Source organism: Malania oleifera, chromosome 8, assembly GCF_029873635.1.
Source record: "Malania oleifera isolate guangnan ecotype guangnan chromosome 8, ASM2987363v1, whole genome shotgun sequence".
NCBI lineage: Eukaryota > Viridiplantae > Streptophyta > Magnoliopsida > Santalales > Ximeniaceae > Malania > Malania oleifera.
Genome location: NC_080424.1, coordinates 104,353,403 through 104,374,415, shown reverse-complemented (window position 1 = coordinate 104,374,415; position 21,013 = coordinate 104,353,403). Strand labels below are relative to the sequence as shown.

The following is a 21,013-nucleotide window of genomic DNA, read 5'->3' as shown; positions in this document are numbered from 1 at the left end:
ACTACCCAATTCCTGCTCCTATCGGCTAGCAATCTCTACCACCAAAAAGGACTAAATTATCCATTATTATTATTATTATTATTATTATTATTTCTAATACTTTTGAAAAAGTATCAAATTTATCCCTATAGTTATTCCAAAATACTCATTTTAACTGTCCGCGACTATCCCAAAAATACTCTTATAATTATTTCTATAAGTATCAATGATTATTTCAAAATACTCTCTCTGAGTCTCAACTACTCACATCTCAAAATATCCTTATATGTCAAATTTATCCTTATAATTACTAATAATTATTTCAAAATACCCTTTTAATTATCTACAATTATCTCAAAATATCCTTATACTTTTTAATTATTTTTTATTTTTAAAAAATTTTATAAAGTAAAAAATCATGAAGCACTTTTAATTGTTTTGTCCTTTATGAAGATCTTCCGATTTTTTAAAATAATTAGTTCGTCCATTATGGATGAAAGTGACCATAAATGGGAGAGATGTCCATCATTATTTGCTAAGATTATAAAGCCCAACGTGATCGTGAAACTGCAAGTGGGAATTTAAACTCAAGGGAGATGCACCTTTGGGTGTTTAAATATTTGGCATTTCTTTTATTTTTAACGATTTGGCAGTTAAAATTGTCGCAAGTTTACTTACCAACTAGATAGGGGGGAGGGGAAAAACATTGCCAGAATGGGGATCATTTAACCAATGAATGACAAGTAATCGAATGTTATTACAAACGAAAATAACGAGCGAAAACCAAAACCAAAACCAAAACCAGCATCCTGTAGATAGCTGACGCCCCCACAGCAGATGCCTGAGCAATGCCACAAATGTAAAGGTTTAATGCAATCCCTATATTGTGCAACGGCAACCTGGCGTTATCACCATTTATGCAAAAATAAGCTCAGAGTAACCGCCAGTAGAACAGCAGTCAACAGCGGTCATTACCAACATGGAAGTAAAATCATAAAAGCAGCACCCATCAGTTATGGAAGTCTGAGCAGCATGAATAAAATGCATTTTTATGTATTGAGTATTCAGTATCTATACACAAAGCATGACAAACTTAGATCACACTTTTTACGAGAAACCCAGCTTCATATACACACACCCCATTTTTAGGCAATAGAAGAGGAGGTAAAATCAGAAGTCACCAAAGACAAAACCAAGAGATGATTACACAAATGCTTCTGTCCAAATTATTATCAATAGCTAAAAGCTCAACAGTGAGTTAGATTGAACCCACACAAAAAATATATATTATATATAAGTCATTAGGAGAGGGTCTTATGACATCAATGGGCGCTCACAAGGAAAGGATGCTGGCACACACCACACTCTATGGTCTCCGAACCAGAGCTGGGAACTTGGACCTGCATTAATAATAATGTCCGCCATAATTTTTTAAGATCAAAACGTGCAAATAAATCCCCCCCATCCTATATATAACATAGCCGAACAAGATTACCAACCTGCAAGTGGACTGTGCAAATAGGGCAAGCAACTTCTCTCATCCGTCTCCCAGATCCATCCGGCTTGGAGCCTGTACACAAAAACAAGACATTTGACGATGTGCACGCTTCGCCTAGAATGTGAACCACTGAACATGGGAGAGGGGAGAAGAGGAAGTAGAAAGAATGGAGCAAATGACCCTAAGCCACCCAACCATTTTGACAAATGTCCCACCCCCTCTTTCAGGCCACCCTAGACTGAGCTGCACACAAACTCATTCTGAACCATTTTGACATACATTTGGTACACCCAAAAAAACCACTTAATTAGGATGGTGATCAAATCACCGCTTTTGAATTTATCTTAAAAAACAAGCAGTTTTGTGACATTTGCTGATGGCAACATGGCAACTCATATTCATCCACCAGCTGCACCAGGATTGTAACATCAGATTAGGGACCAGTCCAATCTTTGTAAACATGCCTAAGGGCCAATCAGGTTATCATCAATAAATATCCAGTTCAATCCGATATTTAGTAATCCAAACAGTCCGTGTGCATACACCATGAGTATCACATCAGTGGGTGGACCATGTCAACTTTCAGTAGCCTCTAGAATCTATTTACGCGATATGTCCTAAGACAGACGGCCTTTGCTGCCTCAACTTTTTCCCACCATACTATATACCCAAGCTCTGAATAGACCTTAAAAAGTATTAGAAAAAGGAAAGAAAAATATGAATGAATCTACTATTTTATCAAAGAAAGTGAAAAAGTAAAACAAAAAATAAATCAAAGTACAAAAATTTGATGTTATACATTACAACAACAATAACAAAACCAAACCTTAGTCCCAATAAGTGGGGTCGGCTATATGAATCCTTTTCCGCCAATTTATGCGATCATGGACCATTTCTTTTGATAGATTCAAAGATATTAAATCCTTATTCACTATCTCCTCTCAAGTTATTTTAGGTCTACTCCTACCCCTTCTACTGCCCCCCACAGTAACTAAGTCACTCTTCCTCACAGGTGTACTATAAGGCCTACGTTGCAAGTGTCCATACCATTTGAGTCGTCCTTCCCTTATCTTATCTTCTATAGGAGCTACACCTAACTTACCACGAATATGTTCATTTCTTAATTTATCTTTCAATGTTATACCACTCATCCATCTAAGCGTCCTCATCTCGGCAACTTTTACTTTTTGGATATTATGTTTCTTCGTCGCCCAACATTCTGATCCATATAGCATAGCTGGTCTTATAGCTGTCCTATAAAACTTCACTTTCAATTTTAAGGGTATTCTACGATCACATAGAACACTTGAAGAACTTCTCTATTTTACCTAACCTGCTTTAACTCTATGCATTACATCATCTTCAATTTCTCCTTCAACTTGCATAATAGATCCAAGGTATCGAAATCTACAAGTGTTATTTATTTTTTCATCATCAAGTTTAACTTTGTCTCCAATATTCCTCCTGTCATTACTAAAATTAGATTTCATATATTCTGTTTTATTTCTACTTATCTTAAAGCCTCTAGATTCCAAAACTTCTCTCCATAATTCTAACTCAGCCTCTACTCCATCCCTAGTTTCGTCAATTAATACAATATCATCTACAAACAACATATACCATGGAACCTCCTTTTGAATACTCTTAGTCAATTGGTCCATCACTAAAGCAAAAAGATAAGGACTCAAAGCAGATCCTTGATGTATACCTATGGTAATTGGAAATTCTCTAGTTTCTCCATCTATAGTCTTTACACTAGTCATTACTCCATCGTACATATCCTTAATGACATCGGTATACCTACAACATACACCCTTTTTTTCTAAAACCCACCATAGAACTTCCCTAGGTATCCTATCATATGCTTTCTCAAGGTCAATAAATATCATATGCAAGTCCCTCTTCTTTTCCCTAAACTTTTCCATTAATCTTTTTAATAGTCTTTTACATACAGAGAAAATATAATACAAAATGGATTTCCTTCTTATTTTCCTTTTCTTTCTTTTCCTCAAACAGAATACATGATCCAAGTTGAGCCCTAAGAGATTTCCAATATACAGCTCTATTGGGAACCAGTTACTATTCTAAACTGCCCCCTGCCCAGCTAGAAACAACCCATTAGTTGTTTGCCACACATTTGCAGCTTCTTAGGTTGGGTATTCATTTTCCTAGAATCAGTTCTGGGCACCAACTCTGCCCCGAGCAGATGGGACTGCTGGATGAAGTTTAACCATCTGACAAAGCATTTTTTATCTTTTCAACTCTAACTCATTTCATCCCCACCCCCTCCCTTTTGATTCCTTTTTTCCTCCATTCTTGTTGGAAAATGTATATACAACCATCAAGGACAAGTTAGTTGCTGAGTATTTTACCCGTTTTCTTGTTTAGCCTCCCTCTGGCCCCCAAAAAATAAAAAAATAAAAAATAAAAATAAAAGGGACAAGAAATCTTACCTGATGATCCCTTGCGATTCCTTTCCAGTTCCTCCTGTCAAAGAGAACAACTTAGTTGAAGCATCATCAGATACACATCGTAACACATGCATTTATGTAAATGAGTGCATGAGCGTAACTCTTCATAAAAACATGCACACACACACGCAGCTGCAGCGATGGATCAGCCCACCACTGATTCGCGTTCAAATTATTATTTGGAGGGCTTCACAGATGCTGGACTAGCAAGGTTACCATCAAGGTCTATTCCAAAAACTGTGAATTAAGTCCACTATTAAGGCAAAAAAATAACACCTACAGCTGGAAGTCTATTAAGGCCCATTACTTGCTGAAGGCACAAAATGCACTAATGCGCAAAAGGCAACTGAAGCCTAATTGAAGGACAAGAAGCAAGACCCCGGAAGATCCTTGTTGGAGAATAATAAGAACTGAGTCGAGGGATTGTTGGTTTTAATTACTAGTTAATTGTGTTTAGTTTAATTAAGTATATATTAGGGGGTTGTTTACAATACTGGTATATTTTAGGGGTATGTATGCAATTTCATGTAGTTTTAGGGGTATGTGCGTAATTCTATGTCTAGAGGGTTTCTTATTAGTGTTTGAAAGCAGCAGGACAGGACAGAACAGGACAGAACAGAAGAAGATAAAGGCAGAAATGGAGGCAGAACAGAACAAAGATGATGGAGGAAGGAAGAAATTTTCCCCCAGTATACTGATGTCTAATCATTTTAGGCTAAATTATTTAAAATATTTGGAAATTTGATTTATTAATCATTTTTACTGAATTTTAATTGGAAGCATTACCTTAGAAACATGTAAAATGTTAAGGAAATGGATACTTTACATCAATGATTTTCAACTAAACAAGGTGCTAATTATGTTGTAAAGAGGATAAAAGCTATTGAAACTACTGGAAAGAGAATAATATGCAATAGGTTAGCCTTTTTTATTCTAGGTGACTAGCCCAAAGACACTTACCCTATGTTTAGAGAGACCTTGGATTTAGATTTATATTGGATTTGTATAAAATGTAATATAAAATTATATTGAAATTTGTTCAAATCCATCCAACTCCAAATCCAAGGTCCGAAATTCATGCTCCCAAAAGCAGCGTCACACTCCAAGGCATGCACCTAGTGTAAGTTGCCGGAGTGAGGCTCCGATAGGTTCATACCTTGGCACTTGTGTGTGTCTTGTGCCTAGACGCCGAGACATGCTTTTAACAGCTATAGTGCATTTGGTAGTTCAGAATCTGTCAATCATCTTTCTTGCATCGTTCTTTCTGTTAGACGAATTCAAATAAGTTGGATTTTCTGTAGAGAGCTAGGTCTGCGAGGAATTGTTGGGGAGTTGTTGATCATTTCCTTTACAGGATTTTGTAGAAATAGAGATGCTTCGACTTTGTGCAGGCGTGGGCTGTTTGCTGTTTTCTGGGGTGTTCGGTCAGAATAGAATGCTCATATCTTTATTGGGAAGAATATGACTTGGGATATGATTTAGTATATGGACTCACATGGACTTTTGCAAGTTGTTTTAGGGGGCTGCATTATTTGGTGATGATATAATGCAAACTACAAACAGGATCTGATTAAGCCAAAAAATAGTTGGAAGAAAGAAGAAACATATGTAAAATATTAAAAAGAGGTTAGCAATTAATTGGTAGCTTAATGAAGAAAATCTCTGACTTCCCGGAAAATTCTCCTGGGGCACACATTAAAAATGAAAAATCAACTGTGTTCTTCTTATAATAGCACCCTTACCACAGAGAGAGAAAAGGGAAAAAGAATAAGCAAACAAACTTTAGTAGCTAAAATATTGAAATTTTCAATAGATAAACTCAGTCTGAGTGTGAAAACAATACCCCCAACCAAAAGTACGAGCAAATCTAGCATAATTTACACAGAAAATAACTTTTAAAAATCTTGTAATGGCAAACAAGAGACACAACAATGAGTCATCAATCACCTGAAGCTTCCTTGCAAGATCCTCATGACTCTGCAATCCAGCAGGTTTGTTGGCTGCTTCCTTAGCATTACTCAACCTCTGAGTAACTTCTGCCTGTGAAGGAAACAAATAAAAATAAGATATTGTCACGCATGCAAAATCAAATAGATATTCACAATAATACACATGCCATTTGGTTTGTCATTTAAAATTGTTATGCAAGGGGTGTGGAATATAAAAATGAAAATAGGTGAAGGCTTTTCTTCATGTCCTTTTTTGTTTTTTAGGCAGTGTGGGGATGGGGTAGAGAGGTGAACATGCATATTCTACCCTGCCAAGTGCATAGCCAGCATATGCTAGATCTCTTTGTTAAATGTTAAGCTTCTTATACCAATAAAGACTAATAAATAAAATAAAATAAAGTGAAGCAGTACAACTAACCCTATCCTTCCATAGGACTTGGACCAAAGGCAATTTACCCATCTACATGACATCGTTCACAAACAATCTCACGAGGACACAGTTAATTCCCATTGTTTACAAGAAATCAGTCAAGTTTTTTAAACAAAACTTCAGGACGATACAAAATGAACCAGCACAGGAATCAACACTCTCAATGGGTTCAGCCAGACTTCAAAGTCTACAAAAACAGAATTCATACAACCACTGTCATATGGGGCTGCAAGATAACAAGGCATGGCTCTCATTCGAGTACTCTCAAGTACTACCAACATATTAGCAGATTTTATTTTTTTTTAAAACATCTCACAAGTGGAATTGAGCATCAAAACCTCGCACAAGTGTAATGAGGTTCTGAGACAAATGGCGGTTAAGATGGCCAAAAAAAAGAAGCATTGCATCAAAAGATTTGGGGCAATGTCAGACCTAAAGTGAAAAGGAGAAAGTAGAAAAAAGAACATACCATGCATCTGTCACAAACTCGAACTGGTTGTGCATTCTCCTCAACAGTCAGAGCTATTCTACCGTGGGTACACTTGTCACAGAATATATCTCCACAGTTTCTGCAGTGATGCTGAAAATGGGGGAAAAAATCAAAAAGTTCACTTCTGACTTCACCAAAGAAAATATCATTTGAAGACGTGGTTCACACCCCAAACTCCACATCAATAAACAGAAGTTTTATTTATCAAAAAAAAAAAATCGAAAGCATAAAAAACATCATACCCTACGCACAAATGCCCCAAAATCGGTCCCACAAGCTGTACACTTGGAAACTGCTTCATCAGGAACCTGGGGGGGGGGGGGGACAAGCAAAGTCAGACTAAAAAGTTAAGGATGAACCAATTCAAATAACTATACCACCATTCAAAAACTTAAATAGTCAATTTTAAACTCCAGCAGCTTTCTCTGTTCAGTGATTTTACATAAATTCAACAATAACAGTCTGCTCATAAGTCATAACTTAAAGGATCTTCTGTCAGCTCCTATAAGACAATATGAGGATTAAATTCATTAAAATTTTAATACTTTGAATTGGGATCATTCACTTGGTAATTTAGACACCATTGAAGCAACTGAATGCCATCAGAATTTGTCTTTCCATTCACCAAATAAGAACTTACAAGATCTAGTAAATCTACTTTAGGTTGAGAAAAGTTTTGAGATTTTTGGAACATAAAATGCTAAATGCATAGCCAAAAAATAGTAATAATGAATGTGGCTTCATACCAGTACCTAGTAGCAAAGCACAAGGACTATATTTGAATTTTAACCATAAAAAATCTTGATCATTTAATACGCAAAAATACGAGCCTCGGCCCAATGATAAGGGTCTTACATCAAACCTAGAAATCAGGATTCATGCCATAAAAACAACCTCCCCAAATCTGGAGGTAAGGCTGTGTACATAATGTCCTTCCTAGAACTCCAATATGGCATGGGAGCCCAATGCATTTGGGATGAAAAACCACTAATGGAGAACTGGAGAAGTTTATATCGTAGCTAGGATTTGTATTTTAGCTTGGAAAAACTCTGGTTATTTTAGAAGTTTAGTCAGATTAGGTTTATTTTGTGTATTTAACAACTTTGGTGTTATTTTGTATTTCTTGTTTTACTGAGACTTTTATGTGAACATGTATTTTAGTTAGTAGTGGGTATAAGTGCTGGACATGCAAGTAATCAGATTGCGGCAGCTTCCCTCTCTCTGTTTTCTTTCTACCCACAGGTTTCTTCTTCTTCTTCTTCTTCTTCTTCTTCTTCTTCCTCCCTCTGTTTTTCCCTCCCTCAATTCTCTCAATCTTCTCTCTGTTTCTGAGTTCCCATACTTGCCCTACATCAATTTGGGTGTTGTGTTCATTTATTTTATTGCTTGGTCCCAACTAAAACATTATTTTATGAGTTCTCAACACAGCAAGAATGTAGCATTTCTAGTGTAGTGATGATATATATGTGTCAAGTCTCATTTCAAACCATAACCAATTTGTTTGAATCAAACATTGAGGCTCGGCTAAAATGAATGAATATCACAATAATAACAGAACCTTGGATGCATGCCTCTGCAGTATGCATTTGAAAAGAAAATATGGTCAAAATTTTTTTAAAAAAATGTTATTTGTTTTTAAAAGTGTACATAACCCTGACATTACCCAATGATCTTTCTCCTCATTCACAGGCTTGATCAAGTTCATCCAGTCAGTCAAACCTTTCTTCTTGTCTATAGACTGCTCTGTTGTCTTAAAAGAATCAGGTCTGCTTCTTCCACCCATCTCCTTAAACTGTATTACATAGAAAACAAAAAGAAAAATCTCACATCAAACAGAAAAGAAAATACACAAAATAAAAAATAAAAAATAAAAAACATGTACATGCAAGCACACATCTGCATGGTGCGTTTTTGTGACCCCAAAAAAATAAATGCTACATTCATAACAATCCACAATCCTCCAAATGAACAAGTGGGACACTTTCTTAAATGTTGGGGCACTGCCCTCCTGGCCATGATGCTACCATTTTTAATACCCCATTCACACCTTCTCTCTTACAATTGGAAAGCCACTTTCTACAGAATGAACAAGCTGTTACCTTCCCATTATCTCACTATGTGAGAACCTCAATAACATGGCATACGTCCACAACTTACAATCATTTTAAAAAATCATAACAATGATTAAATTTATTCAATTGAAATAAATTAAATAAAGGAACAAATTTCTATGGATATTACTTTAGATTCCTCTTTAGCATTTCTAGCAACTTCCTTAATAGATAACTTATTTATATGAGCTATTTTGCATGTATAGATTTTGAACTAATAAGGCAGGTGAATTTCTCCATCAGGCCACTGCCACTACGTTTCAGCTCATTCTCTCCTCTCATGCCACTAGTCTAGTCTAGAATGGTAAACATTAGGTAGCTGTGAACTAAAGACGAAAAGTATAGAACAACCTTCTTTTCTTGGGCCAGTCTAGTGCCTTAGGCTGAGTTTGAAAGCAGAATTTTTTTTCGATAAGGCTTTCCCTTAGAGAATAGGGGAGAAAAATGATGTGGTGTCCATCCCATGAAATTGATGAGCTGTTTAACATGAATAGTTCTTGAACTGGTGAGGCAAGTGAAATTCACCATCAGGGCAATGCCACTATGTTTCGAGGAAGACAAATCAATACAACAAGAAGTCTTAAGTCCCATTAGGTGGGGTCAGCTACATGAATCCTTTTCCACCAATTCACCTGATCAATAGTATTTTCCTTCAAGTATGTTAAATCCTTCCTCACTATCTCATTCCAAGTTATTTTAGGTCTGTCCCTAACCCTTTTCATGACAAAAACAATAACCAAATCACTCCTCCTCATAGATGCTCCACTAGGCATGCGTTTCAAACGTCCATCTAAGATGCCCCTCCCTTATCTTGTTTTTAACCGGTGCTATTCCTAAATTATTACATATATGTTCATTTCTTAATTTATTTTTTAATATTAAACCACTCATTCACCTTAACATTTGCATCTCAGCAACTTTATTTTTTGTATATGTTGTTTCTTAGTTGCCCAACATAAGCATAACTGGACTTATATAGTCGTCTACTAAAACTTTCCTTTTAATTTTAAGGGTATTCTAAAGATCACACAACACACCTGTTGCACTCCTCCATTTTACCTAACCTGTTTTAATTCTATGTACTACATTTTCTTCAATTTCCCCTTCAGCTTGCATAATAGATCTAAGATATCTAAATCAATCAGTGCTATTAATCCATTGATTATCAAGTTTAACCTTCTCTCTATTTCTACTTCTTACATTACTGAAATTAACATTTCATATATTCTATCTTATTCCTACGTATCCTAAACCCTTTAGACTCTAATGTAGCTCTCCAAAGTTCTAATTTAGATTCCACTTCGCTCCTACTATCATCAATCAACATGATATCATTTGCAAATACATACACCAAGGGATCTCATTTTGAATATTCCTAGTTAGTTCATCAATTACTAAAGTAAAAAGATAAGCACTCAAAGTAGAACCTTAATGTACACCTATTGTGATTGGCAAATTTCTAGATTCTCATCCTACAGTCTTAACACTAGTCACTACTTTATCATACACATCCTTAATAACCTCAATATATTTACTGCAAACTCCCTTCTTCTCTAAGACCCACCAAAGAACTTCCCTAAGTACTCTATCATAAGCTTTCTCTATGTCAATAAAAACTATATGCAAATCCCTCTTCTTTTTCTTTAAACTTTTCCATTAAACTTCTTAAAAGATAAATAGCTTCTGTTGTTGATCTCCCAAGCATAAAACCAAATTGATTTTCTGAAACCTTCGTTTCTAATTTTATTCTATGTTCAATTTCCGTTTCCCATAATTTCATCGTATGACTCATAATCTTAATTCCACAATAGTTATTACAGTTTTGAGTATCACCTTTGTTTTTGTACAAAGGTAGTAACTTTTCCTCCATTCTTCTGGCAATTTCTTGGTTTTTATAAGTGTTCAATAGATTAGTTAACCAAATAATTCCTTTATCCCCTAAACATTCCCAAGCTGCAATTGGTATTTTATCTGATCCTATAGATTTCTCACTTTTCAATTTTTTTAATGTCATCTTAACTTCAGGGACTCTAATTTTGGGAATAAATCTCCTATTTTAAGTCTTCTCTTCATTTGTCACTTCCAAGTTCAATCTTTCATTTTAGTTTTCATTAAACAACTTATTAAAGTATCTCCATCACCTCTCTTTTATGTCTTCTTCTTTAATTAAGACATTATCATTCTTATCTTTTATACATTTTACATGACCTAAATCTTCGCATTTTCTTTCTCTAACTCTAGCAAGTTTATAAATGTCTTTTCTCATTCTTTTGTATCTATTTTTGTATATAAAGTATCATAAGCTCTATGTGTATCTTCACTAATAGTCTTTTTTGCATTTTTTTCTCATTTCTTTATATTTTTTAAGATTTTCTACATTTCTACAATTTTTCCATATTTTATATCGATTTCTTTTTGTCTTAACAGCTTTTTGAACTTCTTGATCCCACCACCAACTTTCTTTGCTATCCGAGTATCTTCCTTTGAACTCACCTAAAACCTATTTTGCTATCCTTATGATAGAATTAGCCATTTTATTCCAAACAATATTTGCATCAACCTTATCCCCTATGTCCAATCACACTTTTTGTTAATTTTATCTTTGAATCTAAAACCTATTTTTCTATCCTTATGATAGAATTAGCCATTTTATTCCAAACAATATTTGCATCAACCTTATCCCCTATGTCCAATCACACTTTTTGTTAATTTTATCTTTGAATTCTACTATATTATCTCCCTTCAAATTCCATCATCTAATTCTACTCCTTCTCTTCCATTTTTTAATATGTATATCAAATGCTAAAGAATTTCAATTGTGCAGCCAAACTTTCACCTAGAATAATTTTACAATCATTAGAAGATAGACGATCCCCGTTATTGGTCAAGAAGAAATCTATTTGGCTTTTTTCATACCCACTCTTGAAGGTTATTAAGTGTTCTTCTCTTTTTATAAAGCAAGTAACCAATATAACCAAATCGTAAGACATAGCAAAATCTAAGATTGTATCACCAGCCTCATTTTAATCTCCATATCCATGGCCTTCATATATCCTCTCATATCCTATATTATCCTTTCCAATGTGACCATTCAAATCAACTCCAATGAAATGTCTTTTGAGACATTGGTATCCCTTGTAAAATACTATTCATATCTTCCCAAAATTGTCTTATAAGAATTTCTGCTAAGCCTATTTGGGGAGCAAATGCACTAATGACGCACTAATGAGGATCTAGGAAGAAAAATCAATAAACATATAAATTTGTTCCAAAGTTTAGCTATAAAGTGACCCCTTTTAAGCATCATAGAGCACACATCTAATAATAATTATTTATTACACAGATAAAGTAACACTTAATTTTGAGCTACTGCAAAAATGCATGCATATAGCTCCATTGCACCAAGGTCAATATTATTACTTTACGGCACAAAGATCCACAGTTCAATTTAACCATCAAAAACAAAGTAGAACGAATTTTATAGACAATTTTTCAGTCACTGTAGAACAATGAACCATAGTTACAGTGTGTCCAAAATCACCTTTCTACTTAATATTAAGAAACCACGACAATGAACCCATGATATCACAACAGCATAAGCTTTTCTTGCTCATTAAAGATCACCAAATAGTATTGTTTAGATTCCTAACCTGTACAGTTGCAGCTGTCACCGTGTCCAGAAGTGTATTGGTGGTATAGCTATTTGATTGTAGTCGGATACGCCTTGGTTCAAAATCGACGGAGCTTTTCGACCAAAATGCAAAGGTCGACGAATCAGTTACCTAGATAAAAAGAGGATAAACATTTCAATCAGAGGTTTAAAATTAACAGTGTCGGAATAGCAAAAAACAAAAACAAAAAAAAAAAGCAACAAACATACATCACATCTTGTTACAGTCTCAAGTGGATAGATTCTCAATGTCCGATTGCTACTGGGATCAAGCATTCGAATTCCATCCAAACCAACCTGGAAAACAGAGTTACTCAAACATGGAGCTAAAATAGCTTTAAAAATGGACATAACACAGGTAAAAGGAGCCCCCAGGCCACAAGGCACCCCCCCCACCTTTGGCAATGGTAGGGGGCAGTCATTACAATGTATGCAGCCGTACCCCTACTTTTATACAGAGAGGCTGTTTCCTTGGACTCAAACCCATGACGAACGAGTCACAAAAGAGCAACCTTACCGTTCATCCAAGGCTCACCGTCAAACATAACACAGATATAAATGAAAAATGAACATATGATTGTACTCCAACTGCTCTTAAAATGCAGAGAAACATGTAAATCAATTAGAAATTGAACAAATGAAAGCACTATGACTGCTATAACTACTTTTTTCTAAAGTCAAACAAATTAGCAGATCAGAACAGTCAAACAAATGGAACTGAGAAGCACCAGCACTAGCACATAGGCAGACATGGCATGACACCGATATGACAAAACGGAAATTTTCAAAAAGTAAGGATACAACATGGAAGGGACCAATTTATTATTATTTCTTTTTTCGCTCGTGGGTTAAGCTTATCAATTCACTAATTAAATAAAGCCTGTTACTCGTAAGAAAAAATAATTCTATGCCCATGGAAAAAAATGATTTCAATGCTGATTTGGGGCCAGCCAAATTAATGAGACTTTTTCACCAACGGAAAGAGAGTGTGCTAACCTGAAGCACCGTCACCCTACTATCCCAATTGAATTACCGACTCCCCTACTGCTGCTACTGCTCGGAAGAGAGACCCGGTAAACACCATACAGGTGAAATACCAAAGGTGGGAGGAGGCCTCAAGCTCAAGCCTTTACTTTTCCAGTTAGAGACCAACGTCTTGGGGCTAACATGGGATCCACTCAAGGATCTACTGGTTTAGGTAAATATCTCATTTGTTCCACGACTGGAGAGGTCTTTTTTGGAGTAGAAATTATGCGCTTTTCAAAAAAGATCGGAAGAATGGGTTTAAAGATATAAAAGGGCCAGTTTTCTAATTGATTTTGGCATATTTACTATTGATTCTTTCCTCTTAGATGTAAAAAAATTGCATAGAAGTAGATTCATGATTAATTGTAGGCACTATTAATGTGCATTCTACAAAAAAAATTCATCTGCATGGTCTACAAATCTATAAAAGTACCATCAGATATATCATAGTAAAAGTAACATCAATTGAAAAATCACCTAATAACAAAAAACAAGAAGCAACTAGCAATAAGGAGCATGGTCCAAGAACTAATAGTAGCCAAAACAAAGACACACACATAAAAGACATGTTGAGCTGTCTAAAGAAGTGTTAGAGACATGTCAAAAAACATGTCAGGCTGTATCAAAGTGTTAAGAGCTGTGTCAGAAAATTTTCATTAATTAATTGAACTTCTCACACGTTATACAAGTGTTGGGTGAGACACTTGTCAAACAAGGACATTCAAGGGCATTTAATAAAATTAAGCATTAAAGTTACAATTAGTTCATGGGATCCTAGAATAAGACGGAATGCAATGAAAAGGAAATAGAGGTAATAGTTGTTCCTTGTATATCCCTTACTACTCTAAGATGTAGTATGAAAGGAATAGACATTTCTATGATGAAATTTAAAAATTGTTCTTCCTTATCTATTCCTTATTATGGATTCATAAAAATTTTTACATTGTCATTTGTTTTATGATAATGATATATTTTTAACACAAATTATCCAAATTCTCTGTTATGACTATTTAGAATAGGCATTCTGCAAGCCAACCGTAACCTAAATGTTGAGTGTTGAATGTAGTTATCAACATGTTAAACAAGTTCTTGTTATAATTGGAACTGTCTTTGAAGGCTGAATTTTTTTAGCCAGTAACTAACTGCTAAATATGTATGTAAAAATTAAAATATGATTTAGGAAAGAAGGAGAATTGTGCTATGGAATATTGTGGAATACACATTTTCTAAGGGAAAAAATGTCCATTGTGCAATAGTAATTTTTTCAAAAAGTAAAACATTTTGATTCTTCGTATCTCAAAATTATGGTTTATAACTTGCTGCGAGTAAAATAAGAGTTATATTATAATGTGTCATTATATTATGATATGCCTACAGCGCATCAAAATATATGTGTCAAAAATGTCCAACATTAAATTACAGGTTAAACATATGAGTGTCATAGGGGTGTCCTATATCAAACATGGTGATGGAGAACCACCAATGGAAAATTTTAGATGTTCATATTGTATCTAGGTTTTTATATTTTTGTTTGGGAAAATATTGTTATTTTAGAAGTTCGATCAATTTAGGCTTATTTTGTGTATTCAAATACTTTGAGGTTGTTTTGTAATTTCTTGCTTTATTAGGGGTTTAGCGTAAATGTGTGTTTAGTTAGTAGTGGCCCTAGTGGGTATAAGTTCTGGGCATGTAAGTTATTGGATAGTTATAGATTTTGAATTCAGACTACTTTAGTTTCCCTCTATTTCTCCCTCTCTCCCACAGGTTCCTGCATTCTTCTCCTTCTTCCTCTCTCATCTGTGCTCTGTTCTCTTCTAATTATGTTTCTATTTTCTGTCTATTCTGTCCACCAGCTGCAGCTGCTTCTTCTTCTTGCTCCTCCTTCCTTCCCGTTCCTCTCCTATCTCTTTTCTTTTCTGTCCTCTCTCTGCTTATTCTTCAGTTCTGGCCCTGTTCTGCTGCCTCTCCTCCTTCCCTCTTCTTCCTTCTTCTTCCTCTTCCTTCTTCTTCCTCTCCCATCTCTGTTCTGTTCTGTTCTTACTCTCTGTCCTCTCTCTCTGCTTATTCTTCAGCTCTGGCCCTCTTCGGCTTCTTCTCCTTCTTCCTTCTTCTTCCTCCTCCTCTTCTAATTCTGCCCTAATTCTCTTAATTATCTCCCTATAACTAAATTCTAATACATGTTCTACATCAAATTGGCATATCAAAGCCCAACCATGATCACTCACCAAGCAGCCATTTGAACTCAGAAATTGCAGAAATTTCTCAAGCACTGGACAGCGCTGGTTTTGAATCCCTAATTCCCAAAAATAATTTCACAACACCATAACCAGAACCCTCTGGTAGGCCTATCACTACAATTTCTCTTCCATCAGACAAGGGGTGTGGGCCCATGCACCACCCATGGGTATTCCAGCCAACCCCCATCTCAAATCTCATATCTGCCAATATTTTCTTGGCACACCACCACCATCACTGAAACAACCATCCCTGATCCACCACCAGCCAGAATCGCACATCACCAGAAGCCGGCTCATGCACCCCATGCGCCAGCCACACGCATGAGGAAGTTGCTGGACTTACCCTGATTTGCCCAGACTCACGATATATTGCTTCCATCCTCAAGAATTTGAATTTTCTCCTGATTTTTTGAAGCTTTCTGAGTGAAAATTGAATTATTATGATTGATTCACATTCCTAAGGATCAATTCAGCTTAATCTTGTACTGTCAGAGCAAATTTCTAAGTTTCAAAGGCCTGCCAACATTCAGATTGAGGTCCATTTTCTGTATTTTTCAGATTTACTGCGACAAATTAGCCTACCTTCATGAGATTTTGATGTTGGTCAAGAGAAATTCAACTTTGGTTGTTTGATACATATTGTTGGAAGGAGAAATTCAATGTGACAACATCCTTCTTCAAGTTTATTAGTGGAACATCTAAGGACCTTTGGTAAGGCTGCATAAACTAACACTACTTGGACTTCACAGAAATTGAATTAATGTTGCTTACCTATTTGGTACTTGTTTCAATTTGCATTGGTCCATACTTACTCTCCAATTAAAATAACAATAGTAATAATGAGTCAGTTCTATATATTTGGTCCTACGTAGTTGGCAATTCTCAACAATTACTAGACCAACTATGCATTCTTGAACAACTTTCTTCTAGTGTTACCAATTATTACCTTAAATTAGAGACTTCATTTATCAATGTGCTCTTAGTAAGGAACCAAGAAATAGCAATTTTGTTCAAGAAAGGGTTGAGGGATGAAATCATAAGGTTTATGAATCATAAGGTTTATGATAGTGCAAATTCAAAACATCCCACTGCTCTATCTGAGGCTTACCATATGGCTTTAGAAGCTGAGGAATTTCTCCAATCACCAACCCATAACACCACTTCCTCTCTTAAAGAATTTCATCATTCTAGATTTCTCCATGGTCACATGGTATTCCTAGATCCTCACAAAATGTTCAAGAGAAAACTCAAATTGTTTGAGGATAAACAATCAAATATTAGAAGTGCCAATACAAATTCTTGTGTAATTGTGTATCATGACTACATAAATGATTTGCATCTAGTGCACAATTTTTTTTATTCTTCACTGAACTTGACTCATGAATCTTCTCTATGGTCACAAGGTAATCCTAGCCCACCCCACCCAAAAAATGTTCAAGAGAAAACTCAACTTGTGGAGGATATCAGAAGTGTGAAAATCCATTTTGTTGCATAATAGAATATCATGACTACAAAATTTATTTCAATATAACTAGTGCACAATTTTTTTATTCTTCTGTGGACGTAAGTCATGAATCCTCCTAATGAGGTTGTAGACTTGTCCTTAGTGAACCAAAGCATCGTTCGAGCCTCTAGGCCAAAGATGGACCTTGATTTGACACCAGACTTGGTTGTTGAGACTTACAATGAACAGCAAGATGAATTGCCCACTACTATGACAGATATGTTTATCAATGACCTTGCTCTTCAACCTCAATTTTCCATTTATAACCCAAAGAGCATAGAACAATCGGCTGCTAGAGTTTGTTGAAAATTCTTCAATCATGTAACCTATTGTTGAAAATCCTCTTGCAATGATTTCTCCTTAACCCAATAAACTTGCACCAACATCCCTTTCATCTCCTCCCTCTACATTTTCCTTAACTAAATCTAGAGAAACATTGTCCATCATCTTAGATATGGACAGAATGCATATTTGCTTGAACTGCCAATAGATTTGGATATGAAATTGATTTCTCGTTTGGAGGACTTGTTAATTTATCAAAGGACATTGTAGCCTTCTATGCTACTTGCAGGTGGAGGATCTTCTACATATTCTGTAATGGTGATTGATGATGCAATGCAAATCGTGTCTCCTCTTAATTTGCCTGCATGTTTGACTTTGTTCCCACACATGGAGCTAAAGCTACCACACAATTACAAAACTCAAGGTTGAGTTTTCTCTACCAAGGGGAGTTTAATGGAGAACCACCAATGGAAAATTTTAAAAGTTCATATTGTATCTACGTTTTACATTTTAGTTTGGGAAAACTCATGCAATTTTAGAAGTTTAGTCAATTTAGGTTTATTTTGTGTATTTAAGTACTTTGGGTTATTTTGTGATTTCTTGTTTTATTGGAGTTTTATGTAAATACGTGGTTTAGTTAGTAGTGGGCATAAGTGTTGGACCTGTATGTAATTGGACAGTTATTAATTTAAGACTACTGCAGTCTCTCTCTCTCTCTCTCTCTCTCTCTCTCTCCCCCCCGCAGGTTCCTGCATTCTACTTCTCCTTCCTTCTTCTTCTTCTTCTTCTTCTTCCTCTCTCACCTGTGTTCTGTTCTTTTCAAAGTCTGTTTCACTCTTCTGTTTGTTCTGTCCCCCAGCTGCTGCTGCTGCTTCTCTTTTTCTTCTTCCTTCTTCTTCCTTCTTCTTTGCCTCCCATCTTCTGTTCTGTTCTTCCTCTTTCTGTCCTTCTCTCTCTGCTTATTTTTCAGTTCTGGCCCTGTTCTGCTACTTCTCCATCTTCCCTCTTTTTCCTTCTTCTTCTTCCCTTCTCTTCTTAAAATTCTCTGCCCCAATTCTCTCAAATTATCTCCCTATATCTAAATTCTAATATTTATCCTATACATGGCACCCTTAATTTTCCGTGCTACCAAGAATGGACTATTCAAAATAGTTGCCATCATGCCATCATCACGTGAGAATGTTAACAAAAAAAACAATTAAGTGCATGAGCATAATTTAATGAAGTTACAAGCACGAATCCACACAATTAGTTTGTGACAATGGCAACCATAGTCCTATTCATCCTAATCACTTCATCTAACAAACACAAAATACAGTCATTGAGTTAGCAATGCTCACAGACAATGCCCATCCGCTAATTGATCACATAAATAAAAGGAAGCATGGAACCAGTCCATTTAAATTATTCACCACCCAAAATCTGAAATTCCCATAGGATCCACATGAGAAGAAAAAACACCCACTGAACTTTTTAAAATGTTCTGTGGCTCATATTAAATCTCTTTCAGATTGTGATCACCGAGTAAATATTTTTCTAAAAAAGTCACTGTACATTCTATAATCTATACCATTTCAATTTTAGTCCAATAATTGCTTCAAATTTGCATGTGAATTGCAATAACATAAAATGTAGAGCAAACAGATAAAGAAATAAAAGTTTCTCACTGACCATCAATACACAACTAAGCCCACAAAAGTAGGAATAACCAAAGTCAAAATCCAAACCAATCAAAATCTCTTAGCAGTTAAATAAACAGATTAAGAAAACACATAATTTGAACAAGAGTGAATGAGACCGAAGTGTTGTCGCACGAACCTGGCAAAGAACTTCCATTGTGCTCTGCCCACCGGTCTCTGGCAGAAGCTTGACGCGAAACTTCTGCACCCCGTTCTTCACGTCCTGCTGAGTGTCCACCTTAGGTACTGCTCTCACGATCTTTGCTGACGCATCCTGATCTTTTCCAGATGGAAAACTTATCGATCTCCCATAATCATCGAACACCGACCATGTAGAAGACTTCGACGAGGTTCCCCGAGCACCGTACGGCTCGACCTTACCGCCTTCATAAGCGTATACTCCATCACCATACACATCATCTCGAATCGAATCATATCGCGATGTACCACTGTCCGCTCGCTTCCCGTATAAATCCGACCCTAAATCAGACCTGGTCCTGGAGTAACCGCCACTATATCTGCTCGAAGTTTCATCAAAATAACCTGCTCCGGGCTCGAATTTCGGGCTGTTCTCGTATGGGCTTTCGTACGAGGGTGGGACGGAAGATGCTACATGACTGTAGGAGGACGAGTACAGGGAAGAGTATGGTGAATTGGAACTCGAATTAGGGTTCGGATTCGGCGGAGCATAACAAGCCGCCGTCTGATGCTGATCGAACGGTGGGAAGTACGATTGCTGCTGGGTTGGCGCTAGGTACGGGCCGGGGACTTCTGTTGACGGCGGATAAGGAGGCAGAGAAGAAGGAGGCTGTGGTGGTGGATTCAATGGCGGTAAATTAGGGCCGGTGGAGTACGACGGAGCGGTAGGCGGGACGGAGGAAATAGGATCGGGATTTTGAGGGTACGGAGGGTATTGGGAGGGATAATTAGGGAAATCGGAAGAGGAGGAAGAGTAATTGGTGGTGAAGGGAGGCGCAGAAGCGTATGAAGGAGGCAAGGGATTTGGGATGGGATCGGCAGGAATAGGATTAGGGCTAGGGTTGGGGAGAGGGCTGGGGTTGGGGTTTTGAAGGTGAGGGTTCTGAGGGTACTGATAATAAGAAAGAGAGCTGAAATCCCCCTGCTGCATCTCTGCAAACGGCTTCGAATGGCGGATTAGAGTTCGCTATGGGAGAGGATGAGGCGGATGAGGAAGACGACGACAAGAACGACGCCCGGGGGGTGATGGTGGTTTTTTCCTGATCTTTCTCGACGATTTGATAAACGGGAAATCTTGTGTGTTTCACTCACACAAGAACACTCTATGCCTTAGAACGTCTTTCCTGGCGTAGGCTGCACGCTGTTTCTCCAATCAGACGAGTCTGGCTCACCTACGCCTACCAGAGTTTTGGACGTTTTATGATGGAAATATGGAATAGACTAAGATAATGTTAGATATATATTAAATATAAATAATATGTAATATATAATTATATTAAAATTTGTTCAAAATTATCGTAATCTAAATCTAAGATCTGAAATATATGCTTCCAAATGCAATTTAATACTTCCTATGACTTAAAATTTCAAAGTCTTTTCCTTAATTTTCAAAAATTTTAGAGATCTTTTGGTCAAAATGATACAAATTTTCTCTTATATAAATCTTTTAAAATAAATTTTATATCTTTTTTGCAAACCTCAGGTGTAA

General features: G+C 36.3%; 1 protein-coding gene across 1 annotated transcript; it reads right to left on the bottom strand.

The window, feature by feature from the left end:
- Nucleotides 1–1,012: 1,012 nt before the first annotated feature.
- On the bottom strand, nucleotides 1,013–20,735 carry LOC131162935 (protein FREE1). The gene is made up of 10 exons (XM_058119557.1): nucleotides 19,466–20,735; nucleotides 12,809–12,895; nucleotides 12,579–12,710; nucleotides 8,481–8,609; nucleotides 7,060–7,125; nucleotides 6,797–6,907; nucleotides 5,896–5,988; nucleotides 3,931–3,964; nucleotides 1,479–1,549; nucleotides 1,013–1,379 (listed from the first exon to the last, which is right to left on the bottom strand). Exons 1-10 carry the CDS (start codon nucleotides 20,453–20,455, stop codon nucleotides 1,302–1,304), a joined length of 1,791 nt encoding a protein of 596 aa, XP_057975540.1. The 5' UTR covers nucleotides 20,456–20,735; the 3' UTR covers nucleotides 1,013–1,301.
- Nucleotides 20,736–21,013: the final 278 nt, after the last annotated feature.

What these genes read in the sequence shown, in the direction of transcription:
- LOC131162935 (XM_058119557.1), bottom strand. Translation starts at nt 20,455, where the DNA reads ATGCAGCAGGGGGATTTCAGCTCTCTTTCTTATTATCAGTACCCTCAG. An exon ending in CAATGGAAGTTCTTTGCCAG is followed by an intron (nt 12,896 to 19,465) that starts GTTCGTGCGACA and finishes TCTGTTTTCCAG; the next exon opens with GTTGGTTTGGATGGAATTCG. An exon ending in ATGAGGAGAAAGATCATTGG is followed by an intron (nt 7,126 to 8,480) that starts GTAATGTCAGGG and finishes CCCCCCCCCCAG; the next exon opens with GTTCCTGATGAAGCAGTTTC.